This window comes from Cyprinodon tularosa, unplaced genomic scaffold, assembly GCF_016077235.1.
Source record: "Cyprinodon tularosa strain WSP-4 unplaced genomic scaffold, ASM1607723v1 ctg102, whole genome shotgun sequence".
NCBI classification, from domain to species: Eukaryota; Metazoa; Chordata; class Actinopteri; order Cyprinodontiformes; family Cyprinodontidae; genus Cyprinodon; species Cyprinodon tularosa.
Window position 1 is genome coordinate 1,115,416 of NW_024037805.1, and position 18,188 is coordinate 1,133,603.

The 18,188-nt window shown below is 38.4% G+C and overlaps 1 protein-coding gene across 1 annotated transcript in view; it reads right to left on the reverse strand.

Annotated features, from left to right (window-relative positions):
• The window catches only part of nectin4b (nectin cell adhesion molecule 4b), a 42,818-nt gene extending 24,863 nt beyond the window's left edge, over positions 1–17,955 (reverse strand). Inside the window, exons 1-3 of the mRNA XM_038279458.1 lie at positions 17,584–17,955; positions 5,696–5,896; positions 2,949–3,119 (exon numbers count right to left, since the gene is read on the reverse strand). Coding sequence (XP_038135386.1) covers positions 2,949–3,119; positions 5,696–5,896; positions 17,584–17,632 — 421 coding nt within the window. The 5' untranslated portion in view covers positions 17,633–17,955. The remainder of the gene's footprint in view (positions 1–2,948; positions 3,120–5,695; positions 5,897–17,583) is intronic.
• Between the last annotated feature and the right edge of the window lie 233 nt (positions 17,956–18,188).

Sequence of the window (18,188 nt, forward strand, 5' to 3'; positions counted from 1 at the left end):
CATCTGCTGGTGTTGGTCCATTGTGTTTTCTGAGGTCCAGGGTCAACGCAGCCACATACCAGGAAGTTTTAGAGCACTTCATGCTTCCTGCAGCTGACCAACTTTTTGGAGATGCAGATTTCATTTTCCAACAGGACTTGGCACCTGCACACAGTGCCAAAGCTACCAGTACCTGGTTGAAGGACCATGGTATCCCTGTTCTTAATTGGCCAGCAAACTCTCCTGACCTTAACCCCATAGAAAATCTATGGGGTATTGTGAAGAAGAAGATGCAATACACCAGACCCAACAATTCAGAAGAGCTAAAAGCCACTATTAGAGCAACCTGGGCTATCATAACACCTGAGCAGTGCCACAGACTGATCGACTCCATGCCACGCCGCATTGCTGCAGTAATACAGGCCAAAGGAGGCCCAACTAAATACTGAGTGCTGTACATGCTCATACTTTTCATGTTCATACTTTTCAGTTGGCCAACATTTCTATAAATCCTTTGTTTTTATTGGTCTTCAGTAATATTCTAATTTTCTGATATGATGAATTTGAGATTTTCATTTGTTGTCATTTGTAATCATCAAAATTAAACAAAATAAACATCTGAAATATATGAGTTTGTATGTAATGTATGAATATAATATACAAGTTTCACTTTTTAAATGGAATTACTGAAATCAATCTACTTTTTCATGATATTCTAATTTTATGACCAGCACCTGTATTTTAAGCTCCTCCATGTTAAGTTTATCTACAGAATGCGGTTCCTCATTGTTTACAGTACCGCACCAAAGTATTCCCAAACTTTTGATTTATTCTCACGCCAAAAGAAATTGCAGCCACGATTTAATCAAATTGCTCCAACTGGTAATTTAATAAATTTTTTTTTAACTTATAAACTTAATAAATTAAGTAATCTCTTAGTTTTTACCAGTTGGAGCAATGTATTAACCCTTTAAAGCCTGATCCGAGAATAAAACAAAAGAGAATTTTTTTTTTTTTTTTGGTTTGAATTCCTTATTTGCCCTTTTATCAAAATATGTAAAAAGAAAAAACAGAAATACATTTTTTGATATTAATAATTTATTACTATGCGATAAGTCAAGATTATTTTTTTGTGTAGTCTTCTACTGGCTGTTATCAGGTATATCTGATTGTGTACAATAGGATTTTGATCAAAGTTTTAACCATTAAATTATGCAAAAGGTGTCAGATGCAAAACATTTCAGAAACCGTATGTATCAAATATGATACATTTGGCATTACAGGGTTAAAATCTGAGTTGGAGCTGCATTTTCATTTTAGAGTCTACATGTATGCATTTGAATTTACCCTCTTTTACTCCCAAAATTTCACCCATGCAACATGTTGACTACAGAATTGCCTGATCTTTGCATTAATTAAACTCAGTCCCGTTGTTCTGTGAAGGCCTCAGAGGTTTAGAAAACATTAATACAAAGTCAGCCTAATGAAGACCAAGGAACGCTGCAGACAGGTCAGGGAGGACGGCATGGACACCATTAAAGCATTCAAATGCTTTTTGTCAAATCTCAGTTTGAACTATTGAACAAAGAAACATTGATATAAATTCAATAAAATAAATAAAAGCCTCTAAATGGCTTTCATTGATAAACCTCTAGATCATGGGTCTTCAACGTTTTTCCAGGCCAAACTGGTCCTATAGTCACTCTATTAAATATGGAGTCCTGTAACCAAAGTAGGGATGCACGATATTGGGATTTTGGCTGATATCCAATATGCCGATATTTTAAAACTCATGTAGCCGATAACCGATATCGATACTGATGTTAAAGCTGGACAAAAATAAGTAGTCATTGAAAATAGCAGTTTTGTTATCCATTTCTGACACTTTGAAAAATAATATACTCAAATATATTTTCATATGCTGATATCAAATTGATTTTTAAAAACGCGGTATCGATCTATTTTACTTTCAAAATCTCGTGAAATTTCATCATTCTGTTACAAACTCTCGTGATATTTTGCAAATTCTTGTGAGATTTTGTTAGTAAAATAGATCGATACCGCGTCAATATATCAACATATAAAAATATGGCAAAATTTCGCGAAATTTCGGGGGATTTTGTAGCATAATGACATTTAGCAATATTTCCTTAGTAAAAGAGATTGATATGGTGTTTTTAAATGGCAATATATCAGCATATGAAGATACTGTGATATTTTAATGTATCAATATGTTTTCCCTCGTCTTTAGTAGTTTTCAAGTCTGTAAAAAAGAAGTTTTTGAGGAAGAAGAAGAAGTAGTATTTATTTTATTTTTTTTAGACTTTAGAAACTCAGAAGCCAATCAAATATTGGGTTAAATATCGGTGAGGTGGCCGATGTCCGATATTCAGTTTTAAGGCTGATACCGATAGGGGGCAGATTATATCGTGCATCCCTAAACCAAAGTAATTTCTCCCTGGGATTATTAAAGTATTTCTGATTCTGATTCCTGGTTGATGGGACAGGTGTTGTGAATGAAACGGTGCCCAGCTTGAAAGAGCTCCTGTGTGTCGCTGAATGTGTGCATTGATGACTGAAAGACATCTTCTGCCTCCATTTATCTGTTTACTACAGTGTGTTGAATTCATGTTAATGTGGATTTAAAGACATTTCAATTAAAGGCGAAAATTGCAGGGGGAGAAAAAAAAAAAAGTCTAATGAACCAAAACTTTCGCGACCCCCATGCAGTACCTCTGTGGAACCCCTTAGGGTCGCGGACCCCCTGTTGAAGACCTCTGCTCTAGAAGTTTTATACTGAAAGAGTTGATAAATTTTTGTATCTTTAGAAAACTCATGTACAGTAACAATAAATTATGAGAAAAAAGCCCTCCCTGTTATTGCAAGAACATTGAACTATGCATGTTTCCAGCAGACACCACTAACATGATTAGTCAGATGCATCAAAGAACAGAGGCTGTATTACTTACTCCAGACACTGAGCTTAATGTGCCTTTCAAAGTTTCCGTTGGGGAAGGTGGATATGTGGCACTTGTAGACGCCTTCGTCAGACACCTGCGTCTGTGGGATGAGCAGAGCTGAGCTCTCCTTGGTCGGGTAAAAGCTCTCGAACCTCACCAAGCTAGAGTACTGCGAAAACTCTGGAGAACAAAATAAAACAAACAGAAATCATTGTTAAAAGTTGTTTTAAAATATAAGTGAATAAAACATTGTTCAACTTTGTCTGAAGAAACAGATTTGGAGTGTCTGTATCTGTTTTGTTCCACCGTACATTTCTCAGTATTAACCCCATTAAGTTTAACTACTAAACTGTGTACTGGACTATAAGGGTGATCCCTTTTTATCCAAGAGGCTGGGATGTTTATATTCTTTTTCATCCGTGATGAGTAACCTGTCTTTTTAAAGGATCACCTCCCTGTAAACCCAAACATCTTTTACATGAGGATTTTAGAATCTAAATCCCCTGTTTTAAGTAATGATAACAATATTAGCTTCTTTTGAATAAGCACTTTAAGAGGCTATTTTATTCTATATTTCTAATAGAGGATTTGAGGCTACAAAACATTGACTTTGGCATCACAACTGCAAATATTTGTGCTAAATATATTCTGATTTCTTTTAACATGGAAACTGATAAACAAAAGAAAAGAACAAACATGGAGACATCTAAGGGAATTAATGCAGTTATTAGAGACCCTCCCTTTTTCTTAAGATGAATGCTGTTGGGAAGGATTTGGGTGGAAAACTGAATGGCAGTAAAATAATCAACTTCTTGTTGAAATATATATATAAAAAAATTGACACTAACATTCAGAAGCAATATACAGTGATGGAGCCTATTAGTGATGGGTCAGAGTTGTGGCACCAGAGCCTTTTTCACTGTATACTTTATACCAGGGGTCACCAACGCGGTGCCCACGGGCACCAAGGGGCCCTCAAGGACCACATTGGGGGCCCTCTTCGTCTTCTGAAAGCAGAACAACTCACTCAGTGGGTTAAGTTTAAATTTTTTTTTATTCTGTTGCTCTTCTTTTTAATCATTTATGTATTATTTCATCATGTTAACTATTTCATCATATTTCTGTGGTTTCAAAATGACAATATCAAAATAAGAAATAAAGAGAATAAAAAGGAGTTTTTATGCATGAGATTTACTGTAGGTGAACACTGATCCCTCCGGTTCATAGGTCAGTATTGGTAGCCCTTCCTATGACCCGGTAGCCATGAAGTAGCACTCAGCCTTAAAAAGGTTGGTGACCCCTGCTTTATACACTTACCTATATGGTCAGTACATTTCTGCAGTGCAAGTGCAATAAACCAAGTCAACTACTGTGTAGTCCTCCATTATCTCTCTGTGCAGACATTTTTATATCTACGGGAAACATATTGCAGGAAATTACAACTTTTTTTCTTTTTTTGTGCTTTTTTTGTACTCACTCACTCTTTTTATATTGTCTGTTGTATTTTTATCTTAAATAGCATCTTGCTTTGTACTTTGTACTCTATATAAGCTCTGGAACCACAATTTCCCTGAAGGAGTAATACCAAGGGATAAGTAAAGTTGAGTCTAAGTCTTTTTGGGAAAGTTTACTTGGGTGTGTTGAAAGTATCCAACCTGGGATTCAGGAAGGTTTGTTAGCTTCTGTTTGGCTCTGAACAGCAGACATATCTTTATATATATTTATATTTCCTTATGATGAATTTTAAGGAATGTCTGGCCATCGCATCAAATAGTTAAAAGGATCTGCAGGAGGCTAACGATCATTAACCCTGAGGTGTTCTTAGGGGTTGATGTGGGAGTATAAAGTACCTAGGATGCTTTAAATCAGACATCCCCAACCTTGGTCCTCGAGGCCCGCTGTCCTGCAGGTTTTAGAAGTTTCCCTGCTTTAGCACAGCTGATTATAATGATTGCACTAGAGCAAAAGCCTGTTAATCAGCTGTCAATTAAAATTAGCTGTGCTGGAGCAAGGAAACCTCTAAAACCTGCAGGACAGCGGGCCTCAAGGCCCGAGGTAGGGGATGCATGCTTTAAAGTGTAACTAAAGCAAGCTTAACATCCACATTCCCGGCACAGAGTTAAAGTTGTTCTCTGGTTGGATTCCCAGGAAAATTCCCTAACAGATCCAGAATCCCCGCCATCAATCTTCTTTTTTTTGACGTTATGGACAAAATTATTAAAAAGAGTTTTGGAAACTCAGAATCTTTGCTTCTTTTTTGCAGAAGATGTGGTTGTATTCTATTGTCAATCGCATTGGTTCCTGCAGAGGTTTACAGAAAAGAATTCAACTACCTACTCTGGTTCAGGGGTCAGTCTGTATCGTACCAGGGAACTCCTGATAACCTAGAGTATTTTTCCTGAGTGGGGGCAGGATGGAGGGGGCAGGATGCATAATCACTATTTGGGGAACTTGGCAGCCATAAAATGCAACCGTTTGCAGGAATTTTACAAGGAATTTTAGAGACCTTTTCAACACACCCCTTATCATCCTCCCTGTATGAGTCTGTCAGAGTTCCAGTGGTCTTCAATGTGTCCGTTGGTCTTACTGTAGATATGAGGAGGTGAAAAGGAGTATCTATACATCTTAGACATCATCTTAGGCTTAGGGGAATGTTTCTGAGTCTTATCTAAACCTCAGAAACACACACAAAAAACACAGAAATATCTCCTAATTTCTTATCCATAATGAATAAAAGCTCCTCTTTGGTGGTATACCTTTAATGCCTTCAGTGAAGTGGGCCATGATGACAGGGTCGTCTCTGCCATCTGGTAGCTCCTTGTTCCAGGTGACCTGCACCACATTCTCCCCTGGCGCTGCCTTGTAATGGCAGGGAAGTCTCGTCGGAGAGTCAGTGAAAGACAGAATATCGGTGTTAGGCTGAAGAGGCTCCACAAAGGCCCCCCAAACACATGGTACTGAGGAGAGAACAGAAAGAAGTCATCAATCAATGATAAAGGTATTACATGTTGGGACAAAGAATGCATGAACTAGCATGTGAAACTTCCAGGAAAGCTCCATCATAAAACCAAGTGTTGCAACATTTCCTGGCTAATGTTCAGATAACTGAACTGGGGTAGTCTCTGTTATTGGGAAGGAACATGTGACCATGCAGAACCCTAGAAGATTTTCTGCTTCATCCTAAAGCAATAATTATTATAAGAAATAGTCCGAGTCTGTTGAGTGCCAGCCGCCCTCAGTGAAATACTAAAGAACCTCAGTTGGTTTGTTTAAAGACAAACACACAGCTTACAGTTAGAAGTTCACCCAACCTGCTTGACTTTGGACTCAGTGTCACTGAGAAAACACTTCTTAAGGAAAGGAAAGGAATGTCTGTATGGGTTTTAAGACAACTAGGCTGAAAAAAAACGACCGCTCTTCTTCAGTATTCTGTTTCAAAGCATACAATAACGAAGGTTTATAGCTAATCCTGAATTCCTCGCTCAGAAATGGCTGCCGTTGCTGCTGTTATTTTATATCTGTGAGACCAAACGCGGTAAAAATAACATGATTTTGTACGTTCAGCTTTCTTTTAGCGATTTACTTTGTATTTAACCAGTTATTCCTTAGTTGAATACCATTTCTAAACCCTTCAATCATGTTTGACTCAAAGCAGCCATTAACCTTTGCTCTAGAATGTTGAAATTAACTACATTTGAAAACACAGTTTTCACCAAACTGAGGCAGTCATTATGGTCCCAGGCTTGATTAGATGGCTGTTTATTTACTACTTCCTTTTAAAAAAAAACCTTTATCCATTGCTGCCGGGTACTACTGTGTTCAACGCTGCCAAACAGGAAGTTAGGCTGATTCTTGGTATCATTAAATCATGACAAACAACCTTGAGACCTGGTTATTACATAATAACTATTACTTTTATTTTCATTTAGACAATCCCCACAGATACATTACAGCTCATCACAGGAATAAGATCATTTCTACAAGTTGAAATATGTACATGCATCCGCATTTACGTTTAGATGAATATTGCTTTGCAGGTTGCAGCCTGATTTCTTGCTTTTAGTCGCCAACAACAAAACCCTCTTACAATTCTGAGACAATTATGAGTTTATACAAACCAGTCGTTTTGTTGCGATGGGAACTTAGAGGTCACTTATGTGCAATTTTCAATTATCTGCAAAGTGTCAGGGTTAGATGAAAGGAAAAACCCATGGACCAATCAAAAAGAAGATGGAACGCCACTGCTCATGGAGAAGCAAGCTTAGCATCATCTCTGCACCAAAATTAACACATTTAAGCTGGAATAAAGACCTAGATGTTTAGAGATCAGCCAGGACAAAGATATCATGTTTAATGGTGGAGGTAGCATTATGCAATGGGTGTTTGTTTGTTTTTTTACTGCCAGTGGATCTGTTGAATAAAATAAAGTGAATTGGAATCATGAGGATTGCCTTCTTGTTTTCAAAATGGGTCAGGAGGGAGATGAGGGCTAAATTCGAACAGCTTTAAGCTTGACTAAAATCAACGGCTGCCCATACATAGTTAAGACACTAGAAAATAGATAAATAGTTTTACAAGAGTAAAAATGTTGAGATATTTGTTCACAAAGAGGGATTATGTTTAAAGGGTCAGGGTAAAGCTCTACATTCAGAGAATGCTGTGCTTCCTGTTGGGCATGGGGGAGGTGTCATCATGCTGCTGCGCAGAGTGGACAGAGGAATTATTGAACTTCACTTTAAACCTATGCTGGGTGTAACCTGTTGGATAGACGGTTAACATAGCTGGCCTAAATATCTAAACAGTACAAATAACTCAAACAAACATTATAACCTGCTTTAAAAAATGGCTTTAGGCTTCTAGAAGCTCCTCAGTTTTAATCCTTTTCAAAATGTGAACTCAAAGGCTTGAAAGCAACGTCTGGGATTCCAGATAATTCAATTCAAACGTGTAGACTCAAATCTTGTTTTGGAAATTGTTGAAGCTGATTGTTTTTTAATGCCATAGTAAAGCAAAAATTTGGAACGGAACAGTGCTGTGTAGCTATTAAAAAGTGTGATGACAACGTTTCAATTAACCTGCATTTTGTTCACACCCCTCCTCCTCATCATGGTTTGTCCCAATAATGCAAGCTGAAGCATTCTGTCAACTTAGGTCCTGATAAAGTTTGTGCATCAATTAGAAAAGCAGTTTTTCATTAATTCCCTTTGGGAAACAGAATTACATGATTTAGAGCTTTGCTGCTTCAGTAAAGCTAAAGAAACTTTTTGTAGACTGGCCACAAGGTAAAGCTCTGCTACATTACAGGTTCTCACGCAATGATGTCTTTCAAACTGTCCGAAGCTCTGCACTGTGCAAGTTAATGACTTTTATCAGGTCTTTCTTAGAGGCTGCGTTTAACCGTGGGAGAACCGGAGAGAGAGAGCGGCGTATCAAAAATCCAAACAACTGAACTTTGATTTCTGGGACGAACACGTTTAAATCTGCTCTGGTTACTGATTCACAAACCCCATGAATGATTACAAAAATGCCAATATGGGACATAGACTCCCACAGATTCTGCAAGGACACCTCGACACTGCCGTTCAGAGCACCCACGCTGAGAGGAGAAGTCAATCTGGAAAGAGAGGCCGTGAGACGGGCAACGAGTCAAACTGAAGGTGATTTTAGAGCAAGGCCAAATGGAATAAGGCCAGAGATAAGACACATGAGATAAACAGCAAACAGAGAGAAAGGGTTAACCATCAGGAAAGAGTTAACCATCGTTCAAACATCCCAGACAAACACCAGTTGATAAAGCTGCCATTCAGGCTTTTCCTGTTCACTCAGAGTGACAGTAACTCCATCACACCTCAGATTATCACACCTGTTGAAACCAAAGGTCTGATAAGTGCATTTCTTCTTCTAAATGGAGCAGCATTCACAGACCCTATCTCTGTCACTGGCTTAAATCCACAGTGTGGGTCAAACAAAGAGGGATGAGTAGCAGCAGAATTAGTCACAGAAACAGGAGAAGCAACTTGCGCAAGAAGTTCTGACTTTAGTTCAGAGGAAGCAGGAATGCACCCGAGCTGCATTCTGTTCCGTCGCACCTTCAGACGACTAGAAAGGCTTGTATGCGGACATCAAAACTATACATGCTGATGTCTGGGTTACTTTAGACCTGCAGGCTGCAGGGATCTACTTGAACAAAGTTGACTGACAGCAAAGGTCTGATTTATTGGAGTGGGTTCACACAGCTCCTGGTAAACCAGGTTGAAAAAAAAGAAGAAATTTATGACAAGCAATTATAGCAACAAACAGCCTACTTAGCCCTCCTAAAACAGAAAATCATGCGCTAAATGTGTTTTCTTTAGTCACTTTCACAAAACAAATCCAGAACAGTTAGTTAATAAGTTCAATCTCTAACGTTCTGCTCTCTCTACTTTTTCTCATAGTAGCTTCATCTGGTCTGTTCCTGTTTGGCTGTGACTCCATCCTGAGAGAAATATCAGCTCTTCTGCTGCCATCTAAACCTTTGTTTATAGATGCTGGAGATCAGCCTGTTTTCCAGTGTAGTCCTGTTTCTCTGACTGTGAATGTTTGGATGTGCTTTCTTCATCCTCTGACATGGGAGCTGGCTCGGAGCTTGTCTGCCTGGCTGTGTGTTTCCTGGACGGGGCCGCCTTTTTTGTATCTCTGCTTCTGCCTCCTTGAACCCCAGTCGGCCTCAGCAGATGGCCGCTCACACTGAGCCTGGTTCTGCTGGAGGTTTCTTCTTGTTATAAGGGAGATCTTCCTCTCCGCTGTCGCTACATGCATGCTTAGTGTGAGGGATTGCATTCCAGTCAATGATTCGATGCAATCAACTGGTTCTCCTTAGATAGAAAACTTTGAATCAATTTGACTGGATGATCTGGTTGAACTGTCTCTGTAAGGTTCCCTGAGTTTAAATATGTTGGGAGTTGGCGCTGTATAAATAAACTGAATTGAATTGAAAAGCCAAGTCGACATGCTTCTCCCAGGGTCTTTATGATTTAAAGCATTAAAAATATATATAAATAAAAGTAAATACTCAGAGAAAAGGTCTGTGGATCATTTAAAGTAGTCCTGGAAAAAAATTTATAAAACACTTTCAAATAAAAGCAATTTTTATAGTGTAATATTTTCACATTGAAGAATTTATAAAAATAAAGTTTTTTATCCATGTAAATCTTTACAATCCTTTAAATTCTTTAAAAGTTAAAAAACAATGACTTTCAATTTTTTTCCCTCTGAAAACAACTATAGCTATTGATCCTAATTAACTCTTTGATATGAGAGCAACTACAGAACGTATAATTATTATAAGGCAGATGTGTGGTAATGTTTGTGAATAAGGAAATAGACCCAGGATGAAAAGTATAAAATTTGCCAAATTTCCACTCAAAGCTTTAAAATGTTGCTCTAACAAAGTCCAGGTTCGACAGTTATTCAAGTTTATCTCACTACCACACACAATATGCATGATATATATGTAGAAAATCTAATTTTGGTCAATTAGGCAATTTTCACCTTCAGGTCCAGATGGTGGAAGTGCCTTAGGAGAATGATTTGTTTTGCACAATTGTAAAAACTGTTTCATTAAATAATACATTGTCAAACAAAGGAGTAGCTGCTAAAGTAGCTTAGAGTTTAGAAAAAATTAAATTAATTAACCAATCAAAAACCCTTGCTTGTGATCTTCTTCAGGAAGTGTTGCCTGTTTGCTTGTTGGAATGGCCTGAAAATGAACTAGTGCAAATATAGAAAGAGCTTTTTTTGTGTAATGTTACTTCATTCTGATGCTTTGGATGATGTTTGTGGTTTAGGACAAATAGTTGCATCCCTCATCCCAGCTGCATCATTGTGTGCTTCCTCTTTCCTACAACCCTTATCTGTAAATCTCTGAAAAACATTTAATGTTGCTTTCTCATGCCCGGCAATTGGAGCTGCAGATATAAGCCTTACTTATTCACCTTTTTCCACCCTTTTTTCCTTTAGATTGCCTCAAAATGATGTCTTTGGATACAGAGATCTAGACAGACAGCTTATTTATTAATGAACTGTTGTGGATTTACCAAAAACCATCATCTAATTTATCTAATTTCTTGAGATGCATCTTTTATTGATCCCGTCTTTAAGATGGCAATACCATAAAAAGTTGGAGGTACACAAATATTTTCATCAAGTCTTTATAGGTCTTTCAAAGCTAGAGTTTGGAGACGTTCTTAAAACTGGTAGATGGAATCCCGCTCTGACTGAGAAGCTGCAATAACTACTATTAACTACTACTAGCTGCTATTTGCTAAAAATGTGCCTGTGATTTTGGAAAAAAAAACAAAAAAAAAAAACAGAGGTGCATTTATATAAATACTTTATGAAACAAAAAAATATAGAGATAAATATCTCATATTGATACTCAGCTTATAAATATTAATATATTATCCTTGGTCCATATCAACAAGCCATACCAAAGAGAACTCTAATTGTTACGCGAATCAAGAGTTATACCCTGCAAAAGAAAATGCTATTTTATCACTAAAGAACATATTGTATGTAAAGCATTTCAATAGAGAGAAACATTATTTGATCAAATTGACATCATGTAACTTTTGGGGGCTGCTCAGTGGTGCAGTGGGTAGCACTGCTGCCTTTCAGCAAGAAGGTCCTGGGTTCAATTCCTGGCCTGGCAATGTTCTCCCTGAGCATGTGTGGGTTCCCTCTGGGTACTCCAGCTTCCTCCCACATCAAAAGTCCAAAACCATGACTTTTAGGTTAATAGTTTCTCTAAATTCTTGTTGTGTGTCTCTGTGTTGCCGTGCGATGGACTGGCGACCTGTCCAGGTTGTACCCCGCCTCTCGAAAATACAGGTGCTGGTCATAAAATTAGAATATCATGAAAAAGTAGATTGATTTCAGTAATTCCATTTAAAAAGTGAAACTTGTATATTATATTCATACATTACATACAAACTCATATATTTCAGATGTTTATTTTGTTTAATTTTGATGATTACAAATGACAACAAATGAAAATCTCAAATTCATCATATCAGAAAATTAGAATATTGTGAAAAGGTTCAAAATTGATGGCCCCTGGTGCCACACTCTAATCAGCTAATTAACTCAAACCACCTGCAAAAGCCTTTAAATGGTCTTTCAGTCTAGTTCTATAGGCTACAAAATCATGGGGAAGACTGCTGACTTGACAGTTGTCCAAAAGACGACCATCGACACCTTGCACAAGGAGGGCAAGACACAAAAGGTCATCGCTAAAGAGGCTGGCTGTTCACAGAGCTCAGTGTCCAAGCACATTAATAGAGAGGCGAAGGGAAGGAAAAGATGTGGTCGAAAAAAGTGTACAAGCAAGAGAGATAACCGCACCCTGGAGAGGATTGTGAAACAAAACCCATTCAAAAATGTGGGGGAGATTCACAAAGAGTGGACTGCAGCTGGAGTGAGTGCTTCAAGAACCACCACACACAGACGTATGAAAGACATGGGTTTCTGCTGTCGCATTCCTTGTGTCAAGCCACTCTTGAACCACAGACAGCGTCAGAAGCGTCTTGCCTGGGCTAAAGAGAAACAGGACTGGACTGCTGGTGAGTGGTCCAAAGTCATGTTCTCTGATGAAAGTAAATTTTGCATTTCCTTTGGAAATCAAGGTCCCAGAGTCTGGAGGAAAAGAAGAGAGGCACTTCATCCACGTTGCTTGAAGTCCAGTGTAAAGTTTCCACAGTCAGTGATGGTTTGGGGTGCCATGTCATCTGCTGGTGTTGGTCCATTGTGTTTTCTGAGGTCCAGGGTCAACGCAGCCACATACCAGGAAGTTTTAGAGCACTTCATGCTTCCTGCAGCTGACCAACTTTTTGGAGATGCAGATTTCATTTTCCAACAGGACTTGGCACCTGCACACAGTGCCAAAGCTACCAGTACCTGGTTGAAGGACCATGGTATCCCTGTTCATAATTGGCCAGCAAACTCTCCTGACCTTAACCCCTTAGAAAATCTATGGGGTATTGTGAAGAAGAAGATGCAATACACCAGACCCAACAATTCAGAAGAGCTAAAAGCCACTATTAGAGCAACCTGGGCTATCATAACACCTGAGCAGTGCCACAGACTGATCGACTCCATGCCACGCCGCATTGCTGCAGTAATACAGGCCAAAGGAGGCCCAACTAAATACTGAGTGCTGTACATGCTCATACTTTTCATGTTCATACTTTTCAGTTGGCCAACATTTCTATAAATCCTGTTTTTATTGGTCTTCAGTAATATTCTAATTTTCTGATATGATGAATTTGAGATTTTCATTTGTAATCATCAAAATTAAACAAAATAAACATCTGAAATATATGAGTTTGTATGTAATGTATGAATATAATATACAAGTTTCACTTTTTAAATGGAATTACTGAAATCAATCTACTTTTTCATGATATTCTAATTTTATGACCAGCACCTGTAGATGGCTGGAGATGGCTGGCACCCCTCCAGCAGCGATAAGCAAGATGGAAGATGGATCTGTAACTTTTATCCACTGGGAGCGCTAGACCTGTAGCATCCAGGTTTAACAGCTGAAAGCCCCTAGAAACACAGCACTACTATCACAAAAATAAATGGTTTCCCTCAGTATTTTGTAAACTGATAGCAGACCAGTTTAGACCAACAGACTGAGAAGCCATGGAAATAATTGTAAAGACAAACTAGATTAAATCCTACAGAGAACCAAAATATGACCAATAGGTGAGTTTTTAGGAACAGACCAAATGGAGCATCAGTACAGACCATGTGCTTTACACCCACTTTAAATATGTCCCAAATTAGGCTAATTCTTTGCTAAAAAGTTAGACAGTATCACTTCAGGCGAATTATGAAACATTCTGGAATTTCAATTCAATTCAATTCAGTTTATTTATATAGCGCCAAATTCACAACACATGTCATCTCAAGGCACTTTACAGTTCAACCAGATCATACAGTCAAATTGATACAAAGTTTTCTATCTAAGGAAAACCAGTTGATTGCATTGACTCATTGACTCAAATACAATCCCCCACACTAAGCATGCTTGTAGCGACAGTGGAGAGGAAAAACTCCCTTTTAACAGGAAGAAACCTCCAGCAGAACCAGGCTCAGTGTGAGCGGCCATCTGCCGAGGCCGACTGGGGTTCAATTTGTCCTGTCTATAAAACTCAGTCCTTCCTATAGGGATGTCCTGATCAGATATTAAATATTATCTGAAATCAGACATTTATCAACTAACATAATATTGGAATATATCGGCCTGCATCTACAATCTCAGATATAATCCAGCTGAAACTGAAATGGGTTAAAGAAACTCTTTCTTTATGTTTCTGTAACCCTTTAGATAATAATAAATGGGTCGGTTGTTCTCCTACCTGTTGTTATTATTATTTGTTGTAGAAATATCATCTGTTTGGGTATTGGTCATTAATCAGAGCTCCATTATCAGTATCGTATCAGAGATAGATGTCTTTAAACATCCCAAGTTTTTACCATTTCTACCGCTTTCGTAAAAAAAAGTAAAACAGCCTTCAGTCAAGAACAACAATCTTTGGCAATGCCTCAGTCACACACAAGCACATTCTAAGACAAGATAATCAAACTATATGAAGGTAATGAAGAAATCATTTCTGCAGCTTTGAAATTAAAACTAAATAAAGGTTAAAAGACCACTGGCTGAACCAGCTGATTGGCTTTGTTACTTAGAAGTGTGTTAATCTACATGCGTGACGCACGGCCTTCTGAAATATAAGATATAATGGGAAAGCCTATTGAGCTGTGGTCCTTGATGGTTGTAAGGCCGCCCAAATCTCCTGGATCAGCCCCTAAAACATCTATCAGCTCTGGATGATCTGGTGCTGAGAGAGATTTCTGAGAAGGTTGTGTTGAATTGGAAATGCTTTGAGACTCTTAGCAGTTTAACTAAAGCTGCACAAACAAACTTTAAAAGACAGCACGTCCTCTGAAGGTAAAAATCACCGTAAGCTTGTTTAAAAAAAAAAAAAAAAAAAAACTAAATCAATCCTTGATGACAGGATAATGCATTTTGCTTTAGAGTGCAAGTCAGTGTTGAATGAAACAGCACACAGGGTGTCATTGAACTGGGTTGTTCCTACTTTGTTAACCACATAGCATAACTATAAAAAGCTTAAACTTATCCATGATGTTTCTACAGTCTGTAGGTTTTGGCTTGTCTGCTTTGAAGCGATGAATGATAAAAGTAAGCTTGTGAAAGCTAATGTTTTAAAAGGGAAACTAAAAATGGTTTATTTTAATGTGCAATTCAGTGATAGGCTGCAGCTAGCTTTGTCTGCAAAAAAATTTAAAGAAGTGAAAGTCAACAAGACCATGCATTGTCCCTGAACGGTCTGCACAGGATGTTATCTCCAAGAAAACCATGAACTTTCTATTATGGGTGACGAGGGATTTAGAGTTAACCTACTGTTCTGTGTGTGAATAATTTCTTACTTACAGGCAGTATACATATAAATGATGTGTGATCTATGTGCATCTGCATAAAATGGCCCACAAAGAACATGAAACCAAACTGGTTATGCTCGCCTCATGCCAAAGTCACCACTTATTCACACCCACACAGAGCTAAATCTTCTAACATCTGCTTCCTTCTAAAAATATAATCTTCTTACAGAGGTTCCTCGTCAGCCTATATGCATTGAGGACAGAACCTTTTGGTGCTGAGCTGCTTATGCATAAGAGAATCCAGCTGAAAAGACGTGCACACATCTCCAAATTGAATAGTTAGTTGAATAATTCAATAGTGATTAGAAATATATATATAAAAAAAAAAGGATTGGGAAGTTTTGCCACCCACAGTCATGTTATAAGGCTAGGAACACATTGAATATTTGACTGACAGACAGACAGACAGACAGACAGACAGACAGACAGACAGACAGACAGACAGACAGACAGACAGACAGACAGACAGACAGACAGACATTTTCCTTCACGCTTATCCCTGCTGGGATTGTGAGTGGTGCTGGTGCCTATCTCCAGCTGTCTACGAGCGAGAGGAAGGGTCCACCCTGGACAGGTCGCCAGTCTATCGCAGGGCAACACAGAGACAAACAGCCATAGGAGTGGCGGCCTAGGTTAGGTCATAGAGCTTGGAATCCTGACGTTTCGAGTTCTAGCCCTACTTCCCCCAAACTGCCACTCTGGGTCTCTGAGCAAGACCTTTAACCCCTGATTGCTCCCTGGGCGTCACACGATGGCAGCCCACTGCTCCCCAAGGGGATGGGTTAAATGAAGAGGTACATTTCTCAAATCTGAGATTAATAAAGTTCAATTATTATTTATTCACTCACACCTAAGGAGAATTTAGAGACTCGTAGGTTAATTTTGCCAATTGATTGCTATATAGACTGTAGGAGGAAGCCGGAGTACCCAGAGAGAACCCATGCATGCACAGGGAGAACATGCAAACTCCATGCAAAAGGACCCCGGCTTGTAAGTTTGCTGCAAGGCAGTAGTGCTACCCACTGTTCCACTATCCCCATTTCAAATTCCTAAACATAAATTCCTGCATGAAACATCTATGCAACATATATACACAGTAAAACATTTTAGAGAGAACAGATCACAAAATACTATTAAAAACAAAGCAAATCTCAGCCCAAAACATAAATCTCCAAGAAGATTTAAAACCACGTAAAGATGCTGAACACTCCCTCTGTGCAGCCAAGTCCAAATAAATGTGACATTTCTTACACTGTCGACACAAAATCTGTCTGTGGAGTTAGAAGAAGTCTGAACCAGTCACATGCATGGAGTTAAAAAGAGCAGAATATCCTGAATAAGAACAGCTCCCACAGAGAGCAAACAGACATCTCCTCCTAGGAAGAGCTGAACTCTAACATAATAACTATAATAATGCATGGAAACCCACCCTCAGCAAGCCAGGACGGTTTTTGTTTTCAAGATTTATTTGTTTTCCCATTAAGAAAAGATGAGAAATAGACAGTTGCAAATATAAATAGGTAAGTGAATAAAAAAAAAAAAACATAGGAGGAAATAAACAAACCACCCATACTGGAACACAGAGCCACTCTTTTGTAGCTCAGTAGATTTTACAAGCTGCAATAGTTGTCAAACAGGATGAGGGTTTGTTTTTTTTCAAAATGCCATCAACGAAATCTCTTTCTAAAACTAACCTGTTAACGTGCAATATGCATTCAATCGCAAATGTACAATTTTAACCCTAAAATCCATTTAAATGTTAAGCAGATCAGTGCTTTATGCAGAAAAATATCATAACTTTAGTTACATAAAGTATGCTATATACAAACTAAAACAAAATATAAATTAATTCAATTACATCTTACTAACTAAACACCTTGTAATAACATGGTTTATATGTTATTTTCCAGGCAGAGACTCAGTGATTTACCTGGTGGGAGATGTAAACTCACACAGAGCTGTTTTCTTCTGGATTAGTGAACTACATGTTAGTCAATAAAAATTCATTTATCTGCTCGTTTTTGTATTAAAGTCCGGTTTAATGTGATTATCTCAGTCGGAATCTGATATAAAGGGTTAAATGATTGAGGAAAAGTTAGAGGAAACTTATTCTGATGGATTTTGAATGAAAACTCACAGATAAGAAAGAGAAGCAGAAGCTCCGACAATGATCTGATGGACTTCATCTGTATCCGAACACCAACAGTCCGTCTCTTTTCTCCAAAATAATAATAAAAATGAATCAAGCTTTCATAATGCGTCTCCTCCAGCCCAGAGCCGACAGACAGGTGCCAGGTGTGTTTTCCTTCAGCTCCTATGAAGGTTTCCAGGCTGGTTTTCCCACAGTGGGACAGAAAGGTAGCAGCAGTAAGGCTGAAGCTTCATTCCAGGTGACTGACTGAGAGCAAAGTGAGGAGGATCACATTAAACACACAGAGCAGGACAGCAGAGCGATAGCTTGGTTTAACACTAACTCCATCTGCTTGTCACGCAGAAGGACTCCTCAACCTGCGCAGCCTTTTGCGCTGCTACACCTGTCGGCTTTAACCCCGCCCCCTAAACGGATACTTCACGCCCTCCCAAATATGAGGCGTTCAACGGGCTGAGAAAATAGCAGCATTCGCTATTTTAGATAGATGCGTTGTGGTTTTACGTATCTAAAAAAAAACAACACATTAAACATTACATTAAACTACGCATATATATATATATATATATATATATATATATATATATATATAT